The sequence below is a fragment of the Scophthalmus maximus genome, chromosome 17 (genome assembly GCF_022379125.1).
Source record: "Scophthalmus maximus strain ysfricsl-2021 chromosome 17, ASM2237912v1, whole genome shotgun sequence".
In the NCBI taxonomy this organism is placed as follows: domain Eukaryota; kingdom Metazoa; phylum Chordata; class Actinopteri; order Pleuronectiformes; family Scophthalmidae; genus Scophthalmus; species Scophthalmus maximus.
In genome coordinates this window covers 7,584,543-7,603,091 of record NC_061531.1, presented here as the reverse complement: position 1 = coordinate 7,603,091, position 18,549 = coordinate 7,584,543, and the positions used below count along the sequence as shown (strand labels likewise).

Here is an 18,549-nt window from a genome sequence, read left to right as displayed (position 1 = left end):
AGGGGGGGAAGCTGGGATCGAACGGCCAAATAAGATGAATACGCTAAATGTTTTGCCTGTGAAAAATTAGTGACCTGAATTTTACCTTCCTAAACTGCTATTGGTCAAATTGTGTTGTGAATCCTTGCAGGCGGTGTACATGATGCCCACAGAGGGAGATGACTCGTCCAAGAGCGTCCCCTTGGCCCTGCAGAGGGTTTTCTATGAGCTGCAACACAGCGACAAACCCGTTGGCACCAAGAAACTCACCAAGTCCTTTGGGTAGGTTAGAAATTAAAAAGATTTGATAGATCACCTCACATTTGTCTTGAGATGATAATGATCAAGGCTACAATGAGACCACAAATGTTAACTAAAGTTGGTATAGAAAGGAGAAATAACAATAAAATGTGTGCTACACTGATGATGGTGGATTGCTTCTTTGTTGTGAGGTGCCATTAATAGTGTCACAATGTGAACGTGTCAAATATTATTTATATTGGTATTTAAAGTTATTTGTTGCAAATAGTCCCTGATATGTAGCTATAATATCTAACTTGTTTTGGGGTTTTTTTCACGTGAAGATGGGAAACACTAGATAGCTTCATGCAACATGATGTGCAGGAGCTGTGCAGAGTGGTGAGTTCCTTCTCATTGTCTTGAAGAACTTGCACATGTATGCGCGCTGAATAACTGACATATTACATATATCAAACTTTGAGATTGCTTAGCACTTTGAGATTGCTTTTAGCAATGAAAAGTGCTCTATAAATAAAATGTATTATTATTATTATTATATGCTACAGTATATGCATGTGTCTCTTCCAGCTCCTGGACAATGTGGAGAACAAAATGAAAGGCACTTGTGTTGAGGGGACCATCCCCAAGCTCTTCAGAGGAAAGATGGTGGTATGTTTTCTACTCTTCCCCATACATGCGTAGTCACATGATGGTATATTTGTAAAGGAAAACGACCTTGAGTTACTGTTCAAAAGGGTAGATTTAACTTTTCAAAGCAGAGGTTTTGCACACAGATTAAATAACACAAGGTCAGTTGTTGAGAGGAGGTTAAATCAAGATGTGGTCTTTGAAATATTGTGTGTGACTGACTAGTTGAATCAATGTTGTGTGTGTGTGTGTTCTCCCTCTGCAGTCATATATCCAGTGTAAACATGTTGACTACCGATCAGAGCGGATAGAGGACTACTATGACATCCAGCTTAGCATAAAAGGAAAGAAGAACAGTGAGTAGCAACTTTGACACAATGGCATGACTTTACTCAAACAGTGGTACAGTGGCACTTAGTCTCATCTATGCTCTCTGCTCATTTCCAGTCTTCGAGTCATTCAAAGATTATGTTGCAACTGAACAGTTAGACGGAGACAACAAATACGACGCAGGAGAGCACGGCCTGCAGGTAAGACATCACGCTGACAGGATCAAAATGATTTATGTTGTTTGTTCCTGTTTATTTTATTTAGGTTGCCAACAGGGCCCTGATTTAATGACAATGTGTAATATGCAATACTAACAATAAGTTCCACCATGCATCGATTTGGTACGTCCGCATAATCTGGTCACAAACCTTTAAGAGGTGTCAATTCTGATTTCATTAAGTGTCTTTATTCCAGTTAATTTGTTCTCCTAGCTAAAGAGACATGTGGTTCTAAAGTTATATTCTGTGTTAACATGGAGGACACGTCAGTGGAATAATGAAATAGAGAGACCTGGATAAAGTGAATTGTTGGCCTAAAGCTGACTTCATCATCAAGCTGACCTGATCAGATACCTGACATGTTTATTTTTGCACTGCAGGAAGCAGAAAAAGGAGTGAAGTTCCTCACTTTCCCTCCAATCCTTCACCTGCAGCTGATGAGGTTCATGTATGACCCACAGACTGACCAAAACATCAAGATTAATGACAGGTAATGCACCGGGCCCTTACATTGTCATCTCATGTTCATTATTTTTATTATGTCTGCGTGCTGCTGACAGCCGTGGACGGAGATGTTATGTTTTCAAGGTTTTCCGTCCATTCCGGTCTCGTGAATACGATCTCAGGAACGCCTAGAGGGAATTTCTTCAAATTAGAAAGTGACAACTTTTTATTTCCAAAGATTTCCCTGTTGTCAACTGCAACTTGACTGGATTGCAGACGCAAACGACCACAAGGCGGTATTTCTAGTAATGCTTAGACTGGTCCATATTAACATGGATTTAAGTAGCAGTCAACTTTTGGAAATGGTACTTGAGCCTTCAATCCTGAACAGCATGGCTTGACCTCGTGCACCAAGACACAGGGAGTCATGTCGAGTTTTCTGTCGGACATGTCATGTTCTGTGAGACCCAATGGTGTTTGAACAATCCATCAGGATAATGACACTTCCAGAAACACATGCAGTCATCCACAATAGATAACTTTCCTCTTTGGCCTCTCCCACAAACCCCTGAGTCATCCTTGTGACGCTGCCACAGGCACCTCCCACTTGAGGGCTTAGTAGTTGTACAAACACACATGCGCACACACACACATGCCCAGAGTGTGTATATGAAGTGGCAGATGAAGTCCCATAAAGACTAAGCCTAAACTCTTGCATATACGTGTTGCTCGATGTTTTAACAGTTGACTCTTGTCTTTAAATCCTCTTTTCCTCTTTTCCACCTATCTTTTCTGTATTTCTTCCCCTTTAATCTTTGTCTCATTTTCTCCTTCCTGTCATATTCTTTCATCTCCAATCTCCTTGTCCTTGTTTTCCATCTTCTCTCTCTCCATCCTCTCACTCCTCACACCCCATCCCCATCAATCGTCCATCTATCCTCTCTGCTTCGTCTTCCTCCTCAATAGGTTTGAGTTCCCCGATCAGTTACCTCTGGATGAGTTCCTTCAGAAGCCCGACTCCAAGGACCCAGCCAACTACATCCTGCACGCAGTGCTGGTCCATAGCGGGGACAACCATGGCGGTCACTATGTTGTCTATCTTAACCCCAAAGGAGACGGCAAAGTGAGCGTCAAGGAACCAATAGTAAGAACCATTTGTTATGCACCTTACACCCAAAATTATGTGGTTATGGGTTTTAATGGGGTTGATGGGATTAATTCAAGTTGAGGTTTGTGCACCATTAGTTTTTGTCTTTGCTTGGGATACACTAAGCCTTGGGTGTTAAACGTTTACAGTCCTTTGATAAAAGTAAAAGTTATCATTCTGAATGAATGATGAATGCATCATTCAAATGACTATAGTATCAGGACTGCATTATAACATGTGGAAAATGGAAGAAGTCATTTAATTATCTAATTGCATAGAGCTACGATGGTCTTAGAAGTAACGGCTACAATTATGGACATGCAGAAACAATCAATGTGGATTTCTAACCACAGCTATGATTTATTATTTGGATGTTTTTTCACCCACAGAAAACTGAATGAAGTATTTGCTGAGCTATCAACTCAGATTCACTGTGCAAACCCCTAAAAAAACAGTGTTGAATCAGCTACATTGTAGGAAAAACTGTGCCTGTCAGAAATGTAGTATAACAGACAAGAGTCAGGCTCTTGTTGCTGACAATGCACATGTCAGCTGCAGAGTTCAGGCCCTGTATTGTCTGGGTTTTTTTCCACACGCAATCTTAAATCTTCAAATCGGAAGGTGCAGCATGTTTAAACCCATTTACACACCCTCAGCCACTCCCACTCACCTGCTATACTCCTGACTCACACGCACACATTACTGCGGCAGACTTAACCAGTTAACCATGTCTATTAACAAATAGACATGGTTAACTGGTTGAGCATCCTTGTGCTTATCATTCCTTTAAACTTTAACTTCAGATAAGTGGTTTTCTTAAGTGGACTCTGGTTTGTTCTTTCTTGCATCTCCATCCTCCCTTTTTGCCCTACTCTAACCCACCCCCCCTCCTTTTCATCTTTTGCATCCTCCTTCCCCCCTCTCGTCTATCATTCTGCCTCTGTCTGCAGTGGTGCAAGTTCGACGACGACGTGGTGTCACGATGCACCAAGGAGGAGGCCATTGAACACAACTATGGCGGACATGACGATGACCTCTCCGTGCGCCACTGCACCAATGCATACATGTTGGTCTACATCCGTGAGTCCAAGCTCAGTAAGTAACATATTCCCCTATTTCCTCCCGTCTCTTTTAACAAACACATAAAATGTTTCCCTCAACCACCACAGCTAATGTGTCCCAAAGTACAATACACTACATGAACATGAGGGATATAGAAAAGTGTCATTTCTGTTTCCACTCATTTAGTGACCGAGTTCTGCATAATGTATTTGATGGTGGCTGCACAAGAAACCACAGACTTTGCTGTATAACTATACTGTTTCCCCGTATCACAGGTGAGGTGCTCCAGCCGATGACTGACATAGACATCCCCCAGCAGCTGGTGGAGCGTCTGCAGGAGGAGAAAAGGGTTGAGGCACAGAAGAGGAAGGAGCGCCAAGAAGCTCACCTCTACATGCAGGTCCAGGTAGGGAACCAGGTGGCTGGATGATTTATTGAAATTTCCTGGTGTGAGCTGTTTTGGTCAAACTGGTCGGACTGAGAAAAGGTCTGTCATTTTGGTTTTATTAAAACCCTTACAGGTTGGAAAGTGAAGCCTCATGTTATTAGAAATTATATCAGCACTGGGTCAGCACGGTGTCAACACAGCAAACCTAGCAGAGTGAGCCCTGTCAACTAACGTTCTGTGATGTGAATAGAGTGGTGCAGGACTGCTAACCTTTTGAATTACGATGGGACTGAATCGGTTAGGTGTTGCCTTGGGTACAACCAGGATGCTACGTAAGCAGTTGATGCGTGATTGAAGCTTAATCTATAAAAACGGATTCTGCAATTGGATTCTTTTAGTCTGAACATTCATTTGAGCAGGCGTTGGTTGCTTGCAGGAGTGGAGCGCAAAAGAGGCAGAACACATTGACTGGAAAGCATCAGCTATCGGCTTTTTAATTTATCTGCGTTCACATGCACATTGCTGTTCATAGAGATAAGCCAAAACCTAAAAATATTATCGCTGTTTGTGTGTTCTTGAAAGATACATTGAAAGAAATTTATTTCAAAGTTGCATAACAACAATAAAGAGAAACAAAAAGCCCCAATTTCCTTGGGGCTGTAAGTAAGTCTTGCAAGATCTTAGAATTCAGTACAATCACAGCCATGATGAAGAAAGAAAAAATGGAATTGGTGGTCTCGATTTGGCTGCAAATATCAGACAAAAACGCTGTGCACTATCGACGCCTTCACAAGACAGAAAAAGAAGGCAAAGTAATGTTGCAGTCAACCCCAACTCCAATCTCACATGGCTAGTGGACTGTAAAAGGTGTAAGACGAAAACGGAAGACCGCGACTTGGCCCGTAACACCGATGGACCCTGACATTGGAGCCCAAATAGACTTGTAATGTGAAAATCCTTTTCACAGTTGGGTGAAAACTACTGTTTATCTGAGCAGCAGATTATAAAATGCATCTTGTGTCAAAATAATACAATTTTACCTTTTTTTTCTTCTTTTTTTAAGAAAAAACAAATCTTCAAATAAGGCGATCACATTTATTCTAAACACTGGTAGAACTGTGGTTGTAATTGTGACATACTTTGATATTGGCACACACATTGAGAGCGACGTATCGGCAGGAGGAGTGAATGTTGGCACTTCAGTGTGCTTCAGATGGATGAAGAGAGTGGTAATGAGGAAACACGATGAGAGAGCTTTATCCCATTTGAAGATTAGTTGGCCTGTTATTGAGTCATCACATGGGGCTGATTTCTTTCATTATTTTTCTCTGATGATAGGAGAAATTAAATTCAGAAGGAAGATGCTTGATAATATTCGGTTTGCATTTTTACCTCGTGTAATCGACTGTCCTCATTTGTGGGTCTCAGTTTTTCAGAACAGTGTGCAGAGCACACAGATCCGATGCTCTTCTCTAATGTTTCTCTGTACACATCATCATATGTCAATTCAGTAGACATCTACCAACCCTTGAACAAACTGCATGTTTGCCTGTTGTATTTGACCCCCAAAGCTTTTGCTTGTCCGTCGTCATGTTTCAAGTTTTGCTCTCGGTCATCAAGGCTGTGTTCATCATGCGATCCTCCCTCTCACGGCAGATGGTGACAGAGGACCAGTTCTGTGGCCATCAGGGCAACGACATGTATGACGAGGAGAAAGTGAAGTACACGGTCTTCAAGGTCCTGAAGAGTTCCACGCTGCAAGAGTTCGTCCAGAACCTCTCCCAGACAATGGTGAGGGTCTCGAGAGTTTGTGTGGAGAGTATTTTCTGATGGAAATGCATAGAGACCATTGTACTTACTTAGTTGAACTACAGGTGCTTTGACCTCAATGCCAGTTTTTAACATTTTGGTACTGACAAGACTTTAAAAAAAAAAAAGAATTCCAATTAAATATGGGACTTTGATCAGATATGTTTGGTCTTGTATTTATGCTGTTCCAATTCAGATAGCTCATTATATTTAATACGTTGCTGGTCTTGATGCAACTAATGTTTTAAAGATTAAACTTTGATATATTAGTTGCTACATAAACATGGGCCTTAAAACCTTTGGACAGGAACTTACAAGTTGATTTGCTGCAGGGTTTCCCACAGGACCAGATGCGGCTGTGGCCCATGCAGGCCCGGAGCAACGGAACCAAGCGTCCTGCTATGCTCGACTACGAGGCCGACTGCAACAAGCCGGTAAGCATTTCTGCGGCCATGACTGTTTTTTGTTGTTGTTGTTGTTGTTGTTTTGGTGTGTGTGTGTGTGTGTGTGTGTGTGTGTGTGTGTGTGTGTGTGTGTGTGTGTGTGTGTGTGTGTGTGTGTGTGTGTGTGTGTGTGTGTGTGTGTGTGTGTGTGTGTGTGTGTGTGTGTGTGTGTGTGTGTGTGTGTGTGTGTGTGTGTGTGTGTGTGTGTGTGTGTGTGTGTGTGTGTGTGGGGTAAAGGTGCAGTACTCTGACATAAATAGCCTTGTTTGCTGTTGTACCCTGACACCAGTGTACACATAGGTTCCCATTCCAGTGTTAAATGTAGTAAAATGGATGTTTAAATGATTTGTATGCACTGGTAGTGTTGGAATCGAGGTCTGTTTTGTACAGTTTGTCTGTTTATTTTTCACACCGGTGTCTTCAGCTGGTTTTGTTCCCTTTTAAGCCTCCGTGCCTGCGACAACCATGGCCAGAGGCATTATGTTTTCTGGTTGTCCGTCTGTGGTGAATGGAATATATATTTGGAATGCCTGGATGGAATTTCATTAGATCTGGCAAAAAATGTTCAAGGTCATTGTGACCTCAGAAAACACATTTTGACCAGAACTCAAGTATCATTGTGCTCATTATGACAAAGGTCTAAGGTCAACATCATAATGTTCTGCAAAAACACTTCTGAGAGATTCTGACCACGTGTCACTTCTGGTTGGATAGATGTTTGTGTGTTGGGTTTGCTAGTTAGTAAGTTAGCTTGTTATTTAGCTAGCTAGTCCAAACAGGGACATTCCGGATTCTGAATTGGTGACAGTAACCTTGGTGTCCACCTTGAACCTGTGGTGACTGTATAGGTCTTTATTGGATCGGGGGTTGAGAAGTCCTCACAACATATATCATTAACTGCAAGACAGTAAATCTTGTTGTGCATGAAAGAGAACAAGTAATAAACGAGGTATTAAAATTAAATTGAATGCCCTTTTGTGACAAACAATGACTTGTTTTCTGAAGCGAATCCTCAGGCAGCGGTTGTGCATTTATACCTATTTGAAATGCATCGGCTTTGAGGAAAATATGGAATCTGTCAATTCAGAATCACATCATTTTTGGAGCCACTCTTTAGTGCCGTGTTTCCCAATAATTACCTAGACTGTGGCGGTCTGCCATAGACTCATAACTAATTGAAATTTTTTCACACTTCATAACTCATAACAACATAAAAGATCGCTAATGTGTTTGTTTTGCACTGTTGCTTCAGCAAAGCAGCCCAGTCTGTCACCCAGCTCCGCACTGCTCCTCTCACATTGTACGTACCCTCACATGGTGTTGCTGGTTGCAGATTTCTTTTTGAAACTGCAAAAGGGAGCTGCAGTAATCGAGCCGCGGGGAGTAAAGTCCAGCTGTGGACTTGAGGACGAGCAGGACTCGGCCCTCAGTTCTGAAGCCCTGCTGCTGCACAAACAGCTGTTCACCCATTTAATCACAGTTCGGTGAAGCTCGTCTCTGTCGAACCCTGAACAGGAGAATAAGCTGTTGTTGTCGTGATTGACAACGTCTCTTACGCTGATGGGTCTCAGCTGCCGCTGCTTCGGAGCGCTGATCAGCTGTTTAATCAAAATGTATTAATACTGAATGTAACGCGTGTCTATATTCAACACTGCACATTCTTGGTCCATAAACAACACACATGCCAAGTGTGAGGCTGGTAAGATGAACGGTTCTCGACATATGACAGACAGATTTCCTTGATTATTTCCAAGATTGATAGTGGAGAGTGGCTTCCTTGCTGCCCTTAAATATAAAACATATGTCTGAACATTAACTTAATTTCTTGAAAGAACACATAACCTTTATGATAGTGGAACTTAAACTAAAATCATAATACAGACAACATTATGGTCTTAAGAAAACTACTGATATAATTCAGTATCCTCAGGAAATAATCTGTTTATAATTTTATGCCCCTTTTTGTAATTGTAAGTGGGTGGGGGTCAGTGTCCATACAACACATATAGGTTGGTACACACCAACACAATGGTGGTAATCATCTTTGATATCCATACAACCCATGTGTTTATGATTAAATGCTTTACTACAGCACACAACTGTTTACAAGAGCATACAGTTCTTCATAGATCTAGCCTCCTAAATTACTATCAAATTCACCAGATCCATGGATTCAACTTTGAAATTCTTCTCCCTCGAGGGTCTGACCTCCACCCACCACCATTTGTGTGCATGAATGCTTACTCTTATATCAGTGTTTTATCCCTTACTCAAGTTGGTCCATGACAATTGACAACGCAATAGTTTTTAATGTTTTGCTCGTCTGTATTTCAGATGATCGACTTGAGCGACAACGAGAACCCCTGGACAATATTTCTGGAGACGGTGGATCCAGAGATGGCAGCCAGCGGGGCCACATTACCCAAGTTTGATAAAGACCGTAAGTTCCACCGCTCAGCCCTCGTCCGACTCAATGTCTGCTTCTTTAGCATTTAACTCATCTGTTACTTTCCTTTTGTCAATATCTTTTGATGTTGAGAGCTCACTGACTTGTTCATATGGTGTCAAGCTAATGAACAATAAAGCATTACAGAAACTGACTTTGGGTTCAGTTTGTGTCTATCCGAACTTGTTCCAATTATTTTTCACATTGGGAGAAACCAGAAGGAGCGAAAAACAATAGTAGTAATTTGATGTGATGTGACCACCTTAAAGGTGAATGACATATTTCATATAGTATTTTTATTCTAACACTACTTTTGGTAATTTATGCTGTAAGCAAAACCGTCTGGAGCAAGAATATCTGTCGGGACCAAGATTTATTATCTTCTTTGCATGACCTTTTGTATCTTTAGTGACATTTTCTCCTTATTTTCAGATGATGTCATGTTGTTCTTGAAGATGTATGACCCCAAAACCAGAAGCTTAAATTATTGTGGACATATCTATACACCTATATCCTGCAAAATAAGTAAGTATTAGTGAGTCTTTCTTTAGAAAGTTTAACATTGTCCTTATACAACATATAACGTTTGCATTAGTGAAACTCAAACAGTACTCTCAGGAAAATTGTTTTGAACTCGAGGATTTAATCGTGTTTTTGTTGCCCTTTCCTTCCTGTAACCAGGAGACCTACTGCCAGTCATGTGTGAGAGAGCAGGTTTTCAGCAGGAAACTAGCCTTATCCTCTATGAGGTGAGCTATTTATGTCCCGCTCACTTGCCGGCACATTCCTCCTGTCTTTTTCTCGCTCATTCTGACTCTACACTCACTCCCTCGCACTCTCACATTCTCAGGCTCTTCTATCTAAACTCTCTTGTGCTCAACAGTCACATGCAGAAACTCTTTTTCCCTCACAATGACCCAGTTTTGTAGCTTTGCGTTTTGACGTTGAATCTTGTTAACTGCCAGACAGCTTCACTCTTGACTACATTTCCCATGAATTCCTGTGTGTTACAGGAAGTAAAGCCCAATCTAACAGAGCGGATACAGGACTACGATGTCTCTCTGGACAAGGCCCTGGACGAGCTCATGGACGGGGACATCATTGTCTTCCAGAAGTAAGGCTGCTTCTTGTGTTTGCAGGGTTATGGTTAAAAACGGGTTTTGTAATATTTTGTATGGAGCCCCTTTTACACCACCGGTTTAAAGAAGGAATTTAGCATTTTGTATAAAAGGTCTGACCTCAGAATGAGGGGCATTGTTGTTCTGCTTTTCCGTCGGTAAGTGGACGTAATCACAGAGAGATTGACATGTGTAAAAGAAGGCCAACCTGTCTCCACCTTCTTCCTGTCCTCCTTATCTCCACCCTCATCTCTCCTGTCACATCTGTCTGTGCTCTTCCCCTTTATCTTTTCTTCCTGCTCCCTAACACTCCATATAAATGTACCTCCAATTCACCATTTTTCCTACCTTCTGCCAATCATGCAGGGACGACCCAGAGAACGACAGCAGCGAGCTGCCTACAGCAAAGGACTACTTCCGGGATCTCTACCACCGCGTGGACGTCATTTTCTGTGACAAGACCATCCACAACGACCCTGGCTTCGTGGTCACGCTCTCTAACCGCATGAACTACTTTCAGGTATGGTCCAGGTTCTTTCGTGAATGCTTAACGACAAAGAATCAATTTGACAGGCCTGTGGTGACACGCCTCCCATCATCTGTAACGTTTGTGTCGTTTTTTTTGTCAGGTGGCCAAGACGGTAGCACAGAGGTTGAACACGGATCCTATGCTGCTGCAGTTCTTCAAGTCACAGGGGTAGGAGGCTTGTCTCATCCACACAGATTATTGACAATTATGTGTGATGATATTCACAAATGTTAAATAACGAAAGCAGAATTTTTTGACAGTTTACCCTGAAGAGCAACTTGAAAACAAAGTGTGCATGTAGTAACACTAATAACACATAATGCTGATCATCCTTTTTCAGCTGTTCTGTTCTGTATTATGTTGTTCAAAATTTTGGCTATAAAATGGCATGAAAATGCTGAAAATGGAGGACACACGATTTCATTTTAAAATAATTGTTGAAATCTCGTGGTCCTGTTTGAATAAAGACATAATTGTATAGTGTGTCGTATAGTGATCATATTATGCTGTGTTGCATCGTGGTTGCCTTTGACTTGATAACTTGTAGAAATGTTGCGTAACCTGTCCCCCCCACCTGTCTTTGTTGTTTTCCTTTAACTCCTCCCTCTCTGGCTCCCCTCTCTCATCCTTTCTCTCCCACTTGTTCACCTCCCTTTACCTCTTTCCGCTTTTTCTCCACTTCCTTTTTTTATTTGCTCCTTCTCCTCTGTCTGTCCACCTTCTCTTTTTCCTCCACCTGTCATCCTCCTTTCCTCCCCTTCATCGTCCTCCCCCCCTGCCTGGTGGTGTGGTGGCCAGGTACAGGGACGGTCCAGGGAATCCTCTCAGACACAACTATGAGGGAACGCTGCGGGACCTGCTGCAATTCTTCAAGCCTCGACAGCCCAAGAAACTCTACTACCAGCAGGTAGGAAAGTTTTCCCAATCTCGTCCTTCTGGGGATTTTTGTTTTTCTTCCACATATGCCTAGGCTAAAAAAAAACAAAAATAAAAAACAAGACAAACGTTATAAGTATACTTTATCCTTATGGCATAAAAATGGTGGCTTTTAGAGTTTCAAGCAGCATATGCCCTTGATAATATTTCCATGTGTTTACTTTAAACTAGTTTTTGATTCTATGATAGAAAAAAGTTTAACAAAAGTACAAATTTAAAAGACTTTCCTGACCATCCTGTAAAATGTCAATGCCGGTTTCTTCATTTCAATTGGAAACATGAGATATGGAACATGAAAGCAAATTCATTGTGCCTCAAGATTAAAACTTGACGCCCTCAGAAGCAACTGCTTTGTAAACCCTCTTTTCTCTCTCTTATTTGTCCACAGTTAAAGATGAAGATAACAGACTTTGAGAACAGGAGGAGTTTTAAATCCATATGGCTCAACAGCCAGTTCAGAGAGGAGGTAACACCCGCACACAACTGACACACAATTTAATTTTTTTTCTCACGAATTTCTTATTTGTGATACCAGCAAAGTCGTGAAATGTGTTTTGCTTCCAGGAGATCACCCTCTATCCTGACAAACATGGCTGTGTGCGGGACCTTTTGGAAGAATGTAAAAAGGCAGTTGAGCTCTCCGAAAAAGGCTCTGAGAAGCTAAGGTATCCACCGTGTGTGCGTGTGCGTGTGTGAGCGCACCTCATAATGACCATCACCAGCTGCCTGTTGCCATCAGATTGCAAACTTATTTCTCATCTGCACTCCTCAGAGCCATATTTTTTGTTCCTGAAAACTTGCTGTTACTGCTTGAAATCAAACCTTTTCACTGACCAACCGTTCTAAAGCTTTGCTGCAGTATAATCCCACCATATGCAAACTCAAAATGATGATGGTGCATGTTATGAAAAGTGAATGTAAAATGGAAATTAGCATTTCATCCCCATAGAAAACAATACCACTCAGTTTCAGTTAGAAGTAGTACGACATTTCTGATAGCACATAGTGTATATATATATATTAACATAAATATATATATAATGTGTCAGTCAAGGTTCAGCTCAGTTTGACCTGTTTGTTGCAAACAATGTCATATTTTGTTGTTTTCAGCCTTTTGTCATGCAAAGTTATGTGCAAAATATGATTCAGGATATTCGCACCATGATGTGTATGATTGTACTTTAAAAAATGTTCCTACTATACCAGGCTTTAACCGCCCTGGGAAGTGTACTACAGGATCTAATATTTCTGAACCTGCTATCTTTAGCAACACTGGGATTTTTAGGTTGGCCTCAAATTATTATTTGTGCTCCTTAATTAATGTGTTATCCTATGTTTAATGTGATTTTATGCTCTGTCAATCAGTTTCTCTTTGTGAAGCTGCCGTAGATTCCTAATCCTGCGTATATCTCTGTGACCCCCTCAGGCTGTTAGAGATCGTAAGCTATAAAATCATTGGGGTTCACCAGGAGGACGAGTTGCTAGAATGTTTATCTCCGGCTGCCAGCCGCACCTTCAGAATAGAGGTACGTGTATGTGTGAGGTGTTCCCCGTGCATCCGTCTTACTCATTTTTATTTGTAATCATTTTTCCCTTTAATTACTACACTACCTCACAAGCCATCAGCCTGACACACGCTTTGTATAACTTTATTTACACAAGTGCAGCCAAGCGTTTCCAGGAGTTTAGCTACTTAACTTACTTAACTTAATACCCAGATGAAGGACTGACCACCTCTGGTTGGATTTTTCACATCCGTTGCACCTTTATAACACATCTGACAGTGATGTCTAGTCCTACTGACCACACCCCACACTTCTGCATCACTGCAGCACAGTGAAAACTTCAGCCACCGGAGGTCAGCACAGACTGTCTAGTTGAGTTGGGTTAAATGTTGATTCGAACACACATTCTTTTTCTTTTGCCCCGGTAATTGGAGCAACCTGCTGTGAAGTTAGTAACTAACCCTCATCTCTCGCTCTTCCCCTTGCCCCACTCAGGAGATTCCTTTGGACCAGGTGGACTTGGACAAGGACAGTGAAATGCTAATCCCGGTCGCTCACTTCCACAAAGAAGTCTTTGGGACTTTTGGGATCCCCTTCTTGCTCAAGATCAGACAGGTGTGTGTGCGTGTTTGCACGTGAGAAAGAGATTGTTGTCTTCTTAACTTAATACTTTGCTCAGATTCCCAACCTTACACTCTTTGTTTGTTTGATTCCCATCCCTCACCCCGCAGGGCGAGTCATTTCGGGAGGTGATGAGGAGGATCCAGACCATGCTGGACATCCAGGAGAAAGAGTTTGAGAAGGTAGAGCCTTACGCCTCGCATGCTACAACCAGGGAACATGACCTGCATTCAGCATTTTGTTTGCTGGCCAATATAACTAATGCACATATTTTATTAAATGTCACCCAACAGGTCCAAGTAGTGTTTTATTTACATAATCATGTGTTGGAGTTTTTTATTTATTCCTACCTAAGTATAACCATGCAGTGGTACGTAGTTAGGTAACGTCCGCTTGTGTCTTTTTGTTCCCAGTTCAAGTTTGCGATTGTGATGATGGGGAGGCATCAGTACATCACTGAAGACGAGTATGAGGTCAACCTGAAGGACTTTGAACCACAGCCAGGTATTTACTGCATCTGCCGCTGCCTGGGAAGGCAGGCGACTTAACCACTGCTGTTCTCACTGTCACTGCACTAACGCCCGGGACTTTATGAGTACAACAGGCTTTGATCAAGCTCAATAGATAAAGTGAACCAGTGTGTAAATCCATTGGCTTTGGCAGAGCAGAAGGATGAAAGAGATGTTGGGTCTTCCCGCCAAAAAAAGATAGATTTTATCCATCACTAAGAAGTTAGATTTTATTCAACATTTGCCACAAAGCATCCAGCGTTTCACTGCCACGACCAATCAAATGAATGCAACAGCCCGTTCATGGTAGACGTGGTACATAGACACTTATGTCTGAAGGAGACGCAGTGACACATTAAACACAGTCTTCTGCTCACAGCTACATTGTGATTTAACAAGGGGAGATTAAAGTGTTAGTGAAGACGCCTGTAGGGGCGGTTTGATGAACAGATGCCACTCATTGTGCATGAGCATCGATTTTACAGCGCTGCAATCAAGACGATCACAATCGTCTTGATTCCAACGGAAGCGGAAGCAGTTAGTTATTTACTACTTCACTATGCGAAGGTACTATATAGAGACAGAGTAGATTGGCACTCTCTCTGACGGCCCTTCGATGTGACTTAAGAGTTTTCCCTATCCCCGAAACTACTTAATTACAGGGCCTGGTGATTTTTCACAGCAAACTTAGCCAAATGAAAAGGAGGAAAAAAATCTTCACTGATAGTTTGCGCCCACGATTTGCTGTCATTTATCGTCGTGCTGAATCACCGTCACACTCGAGTGAGTCCATGATTCTACAGCAGGAGAATCTCCGGAGAATTAAAAAGTGAGTGAGTGTGCGTGTTGACTGTAAACAAAAACACTGCTCTCCTCAGCGGAGTTATCGTCATGTCCTGCCCAGACACCACAGAATGTTCCGGGAATTTCCCTGCTGTTGTGAACGCGTCTGACTTGGACCATCTCCTGCTGCGTTCGTCATATGTGAACGTCAAACTCCAGAGAATATCTTATGACTTGTGTATTGGATTTTACAATTGTAGAAGGTTATTACAAAACCAACTGTTTTACCTTTTCTCAGAATGTTTGCGGGAAACATTATATAAAATGTCTAACAATCCTGGTAGATTATTTGGTACAATTTGTTTAATGTTTTTTTTTTTTTTTTTTACTTGCAACCTGTGCATTGGGACCCCTGCTTTAAAAAAAAAAAAAAAAAAAAAAAAAAAAGCAGGGCTTGTCATTCTGATCGTAGCCTAAATCACAAAGTTTGGTTTTGTATGTGCTCAAACAGTGTCAGTGTCATTACTAGATTAAAGATTTAAAAAAATTCTATATACTAAATATAAGTTAGGATTGTCATGAAACTTGTCAACTGAAAATTAAGATGTTAAATCAACAATTTATCAAATTGGAAGCTTTGTGTGTATTGACCTCTCCGACGCTTCTCCTCCCACCCAGGTAACATGTCCCACCCGCGGCCCTGGCTAGGGTTGGATCATTTCAACAAAGCTCCAAAGAGAGGTCGCTACACCTACCTGGAGAAAGCAATCAAGATCCACAACTAAAGCAGCCCGCCCTTCCTCTTTGTCCTCCACATCCGCCTCCTGCTCCGCCTTCCTGCCTACCTTCTTTAACACACCATAACCACAGACTGTAACCAACCGCGTGTGAGACTTGGGGCGCGCGCGTATGTGTGTGTGAGCGCTTGTGTGTGCTTGTGTATGTATGTGTGTGTTCATCCCTTTTAACACCCCGCCTGGACACCTCTACAGCTCTACACCGGCACTGTCTCCAGCGATATGGATCTTGCTGCAACTGACGGATTATTCTTCAACCACAAAATAAACTGCACCAACTACCACCTGACTGTTTATTTTGTTGTTTGTTTTATGTTATTATTTTTTTTTAATTGTCCCCCTCTACGTTTGAGACCGTTCGGTTGTTTTTCTTCTGGCTTCTCTACCCGGTGACTGCCTGTTTTTTGTTGCCCGTCTGGAAGGAGGGGAAATGGAATTGGATTTTACTATAAAATAAGCAGAGGGGAGAGGAAGTGGGGCCGTGTGTGTGAATGTATATATGTGTGTAATATATACACCCACACAATGATCTTCTAGACTTTTTTTCTTTTCCTTCTCATCCACCAGCTTTTTTTTCCCTTCAGATTTTTGGGGGGGTGTTTTTAAATAAAGAGTTGTTTGAAGAGGCATCATGCTGCTGTGTAGAGTTTGATGGAAGGATGTTTGTTAAGACTAACTAAAAGAAAAAAATCCATCCTGAGGTTCACTACTTGCCCTGATGTGGTTCTTTATATTTCTTGCTCCCATACTTTTAGTGCTACAAAATCAAGTATTTCTAAGTTTACACAATTCTTTGTTACTTAGCTTGGTTGGAGGAAAATGATTTTTTTTGTCTCTTTCTGCAGATCTTGTACAATAAGATAAAAAAAATCCACAGCATCTGTTTAAAAATAAATGGGGGAAAAAATAAGGAGGAAATTCGTCTGTATTTCATCTTGCACGTAGGCACTTACTGTCAGAGCTTTCTCAGGACTGGCAAATGTACATGTTGGTTGTGGTTTTGAGTTCAATGACTTTAAATGAAAACACAGACGTGGACTTTATCCCCTCGACTTTCTTTCTTTTGGGGTTTTTTTTAAGGGGGGGGGGGGGGCGGTGGTTACTGTCTTTCTCAGTCATTCCTCTGGACACATGCAAGCTTCATCTTCTCCCGCCCTCCAATCTTCTCTCCCGGTTGAAACTGTCGCCTCCGTGTGGTTGGGAGCAGTAACTGCGCTGTGCTTGGTAGGGAGCTCCAGATACTTAGAGCCCACCGGTTTGAGGGTTGTGTAGAGACAAAACCAGCATTGTAAGAAACACTAATCCCTATGAATTAATTTTTCTTGGTTTTGTTTGTTCCTTTTAAAGCACAGATGGAATGATCCCCTAATAGCGTATAGCTGGCTCTGTAAAGACAACATTTAAGAATTGTATATTTAAAAATATGAACGTGTAAAATTTAAGAGAAACACGCCTTTGTTGTTGGGTACAGAAGGAGCCAGGTGTTCATATTTCTTGTGTAGGTTTTTTTTTCTCTTCTTTATTTTGCGTTCTGATGTTCCATTGGCGATATTCTTTTTTTTCCTGTTACGTTTGAATTTTTTTTCTTTTCTTTTCAAAACTAACTGCATTGGTTTTGTCTTGTTGAAAAGTGCAGTACAAAGATGACCTGCAGAATCACACCGTTATTTGATCTTTTCCAGTTTAAAATCCTCAGTGTAGCAGCAGTGTACGACAACTATTCCTGTATATTGCCTTTTTGCTGGAAAATGTATGTTGAATAAAATTTTCTATAAAAACACTCATCCGCTGCTTGTCCATAGTCTAACCTGGGATGTTTTTTTGGGTCGTTGGACGGCGATGGTAATTTGAAGGTCACAGCTATCAACCAATGCGCTTACATTAAAGCACTTCTGAATCTGGCAATGGACTATATCTTGTTTGTTTTAATCTATAAAAAACAAAAAAAAGGGTAAATGGCTTCCCTTTTGCCAGCCTCCATTACGAGGGCAGTAACTTCCGGGACTCGGCTGGTTGCTCGGAGCTAAGAAATGGAGCGAGGTACGTTCGAGGCCTGACGATACGATAAGAATGAGGTTGTTAATTAGTTAACCGCTTATAACAAATGTATAACTTATTCTTTACGGCACATCTATACAACACTGGCTTTAAAAAAACCTTTAATAGTATTTTTTTTTGTTGCTATATTTTATTTCCTAGCTCTTCCCTGATGCAATTTAACTCTTGCTGCTGCAGTCATATATATTTAAACACATCTATGTTGATCAAAGAAGGGTTTTAAGGGGGCTGTCTTGAAGATGTCCTCCCTGGTCCAACACCTGTAGTTAGTGGTAGTAACAATACATGCGGTTGAAAACTACGGGTCACAGAATACTAGGGGCAGCAAAACAAATTATTGTCATTTTGATAGGAGAGGTCAGGCAATGAGTGGCCTTTATTTTAACTCACCAACAATAAAAGTCAACTTGTATTTCACCATTTTAATGCTTTTAATATGAAGCCGCAGCAGAAGGAAATTATCGGTTTGTATTAGCAGCAATACTATTCTTTATTACATCATACATCATTTTTTTAAAACCCAGTTCATGATACTGCAA

General features: G+C 41.4%; 1 protein-coding gene across 6 annotated transcripts in view; it reads left to right on the top strand.

The window, feature by feature from the left end:
* The window catches only part of usp7 (ubiquitin specific peptidase 7 (herpes virus-associated)), a 30,242-nt gene extending 12,510 nt beyond the window's left edge, over positions 1-17,732 (top strand). For 5 of the 6 annotated variants that reach the window (XM_035614388.2, XM_035614393.2, XM_035614391.2 and 2 more), the window contains exons 7-31: positions 131-261; positions 564-618; positions 808-888; positions 1,133-1,223; positions 1,315-1,397; positions 1,796-1,905; positions 2,826-3,003; positions 3,957-4,101; positions 4,344-4,474; positions 6,113-6,247; positions 6,598-6,699; positions 9,043-9,148; positions 9,587-9,679; positions 9,836-9,903; positions 10,168-10,268; positions 10,639-10,792; positions 10,902-10,969; positions 11,600-11,708; positions 12,126-12,203; positions 12,302-12,402; positions 13,164-13,263; positions 13,738-13,857; positions 13,974-14,045; positions 14,277-14,367; positions 15,834-17,732. In XM_035614388.2, coding sequence (XP_035470281.1) covers positions 131-261; positions 564-618; positions 808-888; positions 1,133-1,223; positions 1,315-1,397; positions 1,796-1,905; positions 2,826-3,003; positions 3,957-4,101; positions 4,344-4,474; positions 6,113-6,247; positions 6,598-6,699; positions 9,043-9,148; positions 9,587-9,679; positions 9,836-9,903; positions 10,168-10,268; positions 10,639-10,792; positions 10,902-10,969; positions 11,600-11,708; positions 12,126-12,203; positions 12,302-12,402; positions 13,164-13,263; positions 13,738-13,857; positions 13,974-14,045; positions 14,277-14,367; positions 15,834-15,940 — 2,610 coding nt within the window. In that variant the 3' untranslated portion in view covers positions 15,941-17,732. The remainder of the gene's footprint in view (positions 1-130; positions 262-563; positions 619-807; positions 889-1,132; positions 1,224-1,314; positions 1,398-1,795; positions 1,906-2,825; positions 3,004-3,956; positions 4,102-4,343; positions 4,475-6,112; positions 6,248-6,597; positions 6,700-9,042; positions 9,149-9,586; positions 9,680-9,835; positions 9,904-10,167; positions 10,269-10,638; positions 10,793-10,901; positions 10,970-11,599; positions 11,709-12,125; positions 12,204-12,301; positions 12,403-13,163; positions 13,264-13,737; positions 13,858-13,973; positions 14,046-14,276; positions 14,368-15,833) is intronic. The other variant, XM_035614389.2, reaches the window with a different exon arrangement.
* Positions 17,733-18,549: the final 817 nt, after the last annotated feature.